The sequence below is a fragment of the Brachionichthys hirsutus genome, unplaced genomic scaffold, assembly GCF_040956055.1.
Source record: "Brachionichthys hirsutus isolate HB-005 unplaced genomic scaffold, CSIRO-AGI_Bhir_v1 contig_330, whole genome shotgun sequence".
Classification (NCBI taxonomy): domain Eukaryota; kingdom Metazoa; phylum Chordata; class Actinopteri; order Lophiiformes; family Brachionichthyidae; genus Brachionichthys; species Brachionichthys hirsutus.
In genome coordinates, this window is record NW_027180340.1 from 466,539 (window position 1) to 472,538 (window position 6,000).

At 44.2% G+C, this 6,000-nt stretch overlaps 1 protein-coding gene across 1 annotated transcript in view; it reads left to right on the forward strand.

Annotated features, from left to right (window-relative positions):
• The window catches only part of LOC137913712 (MAM domain-containing glycosylphosphatidylinositol anchor protein 2-like), a gene marked incomplete at its 3' end in the record, with an annotated part of 116,564 nt that extends 110,567 nt beyond the window's left edge, over window positions 1-5,997 (forward strand). Inside the window, exons 13-15 of the mRNA XM_068757343.1 lie at window positions 2,641-2,661; window positions 4,418-4,573; window positions 5,852-5,997. Coding sequence (XP_068613444.1) covers window positions 2,641-2,661; window positions 4,418-4,573; window positions 5,852-5,997 — 323 coding nt within the window. The remainder of the gene's footprint in view (window positions 1-2,640; window positions 2,662-4,417; window positions 4,574-5,851) is intronic.
• Window positions 5,998-6,000: the final 3 nt, after the last annotated feature.

Genomic DNA, 6,000 nt, shown 5'->3' on the forward strand with positions numbered 1-6,000 from the left:
CTGAGACGGGGCTTTCTCAGAACGTCATGGCACCAACCCAGACCCCGTAAACATGATGGATGGGAATCTTGGAGAGTGTGTTAAATAAAAAATATATACGGTATATAAGCTGGCCTGCTGTTGTCTGGGGGTGATACTTGGCTGCAGCCATCGAATTATCTGCTGCTTTGTAATACAGCCGTGAACCAGGAGGGCAGGGAATCCTGCCAAGATGAAGTCAACGTTTGTGTATGGAAAGTTCTCCAGCTATCGCTGTGCTTTGGCGGTCAACGAGTTCGCTTACGTACATCTTGAGAACTATCAAAATTACACCTGGATCATTATATGAGACTGTTTAGGCTGGGAGGGGGTGCTGCAGAGTTAGGATGGAAATTAGAGGTGTTTGTGAAGCCTTTGTAGCGTGCTAGGATTTAACATCGATTTTGAGAGTCTTTGAAGTCATTTCGTCTTTTTAAAACCTAAATTGTAAATGTCCTGCATTTACAAAGCTCCTCTCTTGTCTGACTGACCATGCAAACGTTCCACAAAAAAAGCAATTGTTCACCCATTCAGCCAAACGTTCATGCAGCAGTGACAGAGGCTTCCAATTGACGTGCTGCTTGAGCATCAGAAACGATAACCCTTCACACAATAGCTCACCAATTAAACAGCCACAGAGTAAATTGGCGTTTGGCATCCTGCCCACAGAGGTGATACAGAAATGGTCAAAGAAAATGCTGTAAAATGTCAAAAGCATACAAGCCGCAGCAGTCCAAGAATCCCAGGGACCTGCTCTGTGCATTCCTGGACCAGACATATTCATATGGAATGCATCTGGATTTAGGCACACTGAGTCCACCTGGGGGTGTTGGAAAGAACTGGCATATTTTAATAACCGTAATGGAAGAAAGAAGCAGGGTGAAGCACGAAGGATTTTATAGGGAATAGGGAAAAATAGCAGGAAAATGGGAGGCTGAAAGTGAAAGATGAGGCAAACAGGGGGGGGTGAGCTGGAGGAATAGAGGAGAACTCGGCATCCGTTTCACAGGCCTGAGGCTCTTGGTTGTCATTTAAAACATTTTTCCTGCAACGACCCACATGATGTCCGTGCGCTGCAGTCTCTCAATGCAGCAGAGCCTCCCTGTGTGGCCCAGAGTAGATTGAGCAGAGAACGCCGGGTGTTGGGAAGCAGGTATTCACATTCTGCAACATAAAAGATTATTAGAGCTTTCATTTGCTGAGGGTGCACTGCCTGCTCTTTCCAAAATAATGCAACCCTCATAGTGCGGCGACATGTGCATCATTATTGAATGTTTTCTCCCATTTAATTGTAAATTACAATGTTATATTGTCTCATGTTTTCCATCCGTAAGTTCTTTCTACAACTCAAATAAACAAGTGGAACGTGCATTTTCATGAACCAACAAGCAGGAGTCACCTCTTTTTTTTTTAAAAAAAAGGCCAATTCCACCAGCTCTGCGGCGCATCTTCACTCTTCAGCACATGTTTTCTTTTATCGGTTATTACTCATTTTAATTGGTTAGATTAAAATCAATTCTCCCCACCAACAGTGGGGTTCCATAAATCAAGCAGCAACGTGCTTTTGCGGTGAATCCTGATGTATTGCATCTATTCAGTCGGTCAGCAATCGATCATGAAAATGCTCATGAATCTTCTTGACAGGCTAAATGGTATTTACTCTGCAAAAAGTGAAGTCCCGACAAACTAGCTCGGTGCTACTCTGCGTGATACCCTTGACCTTTCTGTGTTTGCTTCTGCGGTGCCATCTTAAATTATCAATGAGGGAAGCGTTGAACCGAGGTTCGGTGAAAGGAATGCAAAAGCTGCTGTACGCATGCGTTTGACTGGAATCACATCAGTTGTTGATCGAAAAGCCCCCCCACCATGATGGTGTTGGAAACACAGAGGGAACAATAAGCAATCAGCAGAAAACTACTTGTAGTTATTAGTCAGGGCTTGGGTTTTTTTTTATCGACCTCTAAATGGAAGAATTAAATAGACTGAGTTCTGTAATTGGAAGTCACCTTGAAGGCGACCATCAGTAATGTCATTTAACGGCAGTAATGATAAGCCGTTTTTCCACTAAGCTTATTAATGTGGTCAGGCTGGTCCTCCTAATCCCTTTGTCTTTTTCATTTGATAACAGGGGGCGAGTGACTGCTGTCACCTTTTCCACCCACACATCTTCCACTCTGTCCACTCGTTGCTCATTGAATGCATGTGTTGCACTGGATAGCTTTCTGTTTGCCCGTGTCTTGTTGTTTACACTCCACAAAAAAGAAAAACCACTCGATGAAGAGGGACTCGGATCTTTTCTGATGTGCTACTTGTGTTCTTATATCACTGGTGGGATTTCCGATCTTCCTATAGGTGTCTTTCGTTTCCTTTTTGCAGCAGAAACATTGACTTAAGGGTAGGTTTTGTACATGAAGACTTTTAAGAGCGCGGTCCCTAAACAGCGGATGACAGCAGGATGCAAGGATTGATAGAAGCAGCTACTGTGTGCATGCTTGCGTTGTGTTCACTGTAACTTTGTTCCATAACGTTCCGTAAGCACATCTTTTAATCAGTGCATCACGTGATGTTCGATAGCCAGGATATTCTGCACTAATGACTTTCCCTGTCCTTTTTCTTTCACAGCTCCCATCAACCCTCACTTGAGTAAGTGATGTGTACCTCACATAGCATGTCCTTCTAGAGAAAACTCTCCTTCTGTCTCTGCAAGAACAACATAATTATTGTAACTGCAAGCTCTTAAGATGCAATTTAAGGTGTTCTATAAGGTGGCACTAAGTTATGTGGAAATAAATCAAACTTAACTTAAGGAATTCCTAGTAACCCTACATCTGCCTGTTGCACGCTGTGAGAGTTTGAGATCTCTGCAGGAATTGATGGGTGGAGTGTGTGTGTGTGTGTGTGTGTGTGTGTACACTTTGTTATTGTGCTGCAGTGTGCCGTTATGTATTGTGCTTTCTTTATTTCCTGTATTAAGATGCATTTTTTGTCGGGTTTTCACACTAACACTGCCAACAGAATAACAAACTCCTAATCACCAACATCATTACCCAAATCCCTGAAGGAAACCTCCTTACCTGATTTGCCTCTGCTTTTTCCACTTGTCTGCCTCTTCTCCAAATCCTCCTATCTCCTCCATTCACAGAAGGTGGAACAATTTTCCTTAGCTCATAGTGGATGGGGGGGGCTTAACGTCTAACGCTGGGAGCTAGGCCTCCATTTAAATGTGGATGCCTGTGAGGAGAAGAGTCAACAGTGCCTGCAACTCGGCCCCTTCCTCCGCTCGCTCACTCTGCCGATTCTTTCTCTCCTGCACTCCCTTACTAGCTTTTCTCCGGCATCGTTTCCCTCTTTGTCCCCTTTGTCCATCCGCCCACGCTCTTCATCACTCTGTGTTACCTCCATCACCAGAGTAAAAGCAGCAAACTCTACTCCTCTCAAGGTCACCACTCCAAACTGCTCCCAGCTATGTTTTAATAAATCAATGAATATTTAACAGAACACATGCCTGCATCCTGAATCCGAATATTCCTTTTTACTATCTCATTCAGGACACTTCTCGGCAGTGTCGTGTCTTTTATTTTGGGTGTTGTTGTTGTTTGTTTGCTACAAGGATTAACTGGAGGTTTTGACACTAGAGATGCTCCCGGCACCCTTTCATTACATTTAGTGGACTAGCCCCCCACGCATGTGATTTCCAACCTACTATCAGTGCTTTCACGTTTGCCCTTTCCCTCGTATGTGATGTATTTACAATTACTTTTATTTTTTTCTTGAAGTGTGACAAAACCTTCATTATCTCCCTGAACACTCCACTAGAAAGAAAGAACGCTTTATCGTTGTCATTGTTACACTGCAAGCACACAACAAATTTATTTTTGCACCTTAGTACAACGGGCAACTTGAAACTACTTCACTACTTTAAAAATTGCAGTCAAAGAGGCGTGGAGAGCGACAAAGGGGGAAAGGGGAGGTTGGGAATTGGGGGGGGGGGGGGGGGGGGGGTGTAATATCTACATGACAGGAGATGGGGCGTGATAAAGAAGGAAGGAGGTGGTGTCCATTTGAAAAAGTGATTACACAGAGTCCTGCTAGTGAGGCAAACATCCAAGGGCGATCAACAAATCTCTACTTTCAGCCATAAAAACAGAAAGTTTCTAAAATCACTTCAGCAAAAATGAAAAATGACAGTTTTGTAGCTCAACCTTCATCCTTCATTCTAGGGCAATGTGTGTGTGATTGTGTATTTACTAAATGCAATCCATGTCTTAATAGTGGGCTTTAATGGTATACCCTCTGGGAGCCAGTTCAGATACACACAGGCTCTTCATCATCTCGGCGGTTCATGCTCCTTCATAATGAACTGCATGCTAAAGTCGGGTTCTGCTCTCTCACTCACCAGGAGAGTTTCACTGCAGCTTTGAGGATGAGCCAATCTGCATGTTCACGCAGGACAAAAACGATGACTTTGACTGGACGCGTCACAGCGCCGCTACCCGCGACACAAAGTACACGCCCAACACAGGGCCCAGTGGGGACCGCAGCGGTTCCAAGCAGGGTAAGTCACCTGAAAGCTTGATTTGAGATTGAACTGTTCATTAAAGTGGTTATAGCTTAGCTGCATGAGAGGTGGACTTTGATTCAAGTTAAAGGGGAAATAGTGAACTACCTGCAGCTATTATAAAGCTGTAGCAGTGAGAGCAGCAGCTTCTCGGCAGCCCTATGGGGACAGAGTTCAATTAACATCTAGGCTATTCCACCTATTCTGACTGGATTTCTCAGCTTTACTTCTGTTCTGGAAAACACACACATTTATTCAGCATCAGTAAATATCATATTGATGACATATTCACATCAGGATGACAATCACCTGAACATTCTCCCAAATAGTGTGTTATTTATCGTATAATAGACTTCATATCCCTGAACAGAATCCGGTTCCCCTACCAGAATCCCAGCCGTTTGTTAAGCACGTGAGGCTTGTACATACAAAAATCTGTTGGATGCTCTATTTTCATTATATATTCAAGAACTTAATAAATACAGAATTACCTAAATTAGATTTGTAGGAACCCATCTGAGGCGGAATATACTGTAAGTGCTCATTATGGTGCTGTAGCACCAGCAGCAGCTGAAGCAGTAAATAACGCATTGGCTTTAATCGCCTAATGGTTTCAAAACGTACAACATTTCATCCCGGGCCCCATTCCTGTTTGCATATAATTATCTGATATGAGATTCAACCAAGGGAGACATTCCATTTGCTTTTGGCTGGACAAAAGTGGAGCCTCTCACCAGGTACCTGCTACGCCTGCGTCCAGCGGACTCTGGCATCAGACGCATCGGAAGACTGTTTGCCATCTCCGCTGCTGCTGCTCATGATTCGGGAGTCTAAACGGAACCCCATCATTATCGCATTGTACTAATAAAAGCAGAGGTGACCTTCATGGAAAACCTTTTCCATCGTTCTATTACAGGTGTCTGCTCACCTGCTGTTTCCTGCTCTTTAGAGTATAACAAAAAATGTGCCGGTCTTCAGTAGATCGTCAGAAACTGTTTGCGGGATTTTGTGCGTGAGTGGTTGATTCTCTCTGTGTGGCCCCGTGATGCGCTGGTGACACATTCGGGGTGTACCCCGCCTCACGCCCATAGCAAGCTGGAACAGGCTCCAGCAACTCCCGTGACCTGCAAAGCAAAGGAAGAAAATGGATGGATGGATGAAAAACTATACTTTCAGAAATAAGAAGCAGCTCCTTCAGTAACCTGAATTGTAAAGCCAGGTGATGGAGTATCCCCCTGCATGCATTTATGTCTTTATATGTCCCTGTGCTTAAAGGTTTCTACATGTACATCGAGACGTCAAGACCACGAAAAGACGGAGACCGGGCTCGACTCGTGAGCCCGTATTTCAACATAGCACCCAAGAATCCTTACGGTATCACCAACCCGCCGGGGTACTGCTTCGGCTTCTTCTACCACATGAAC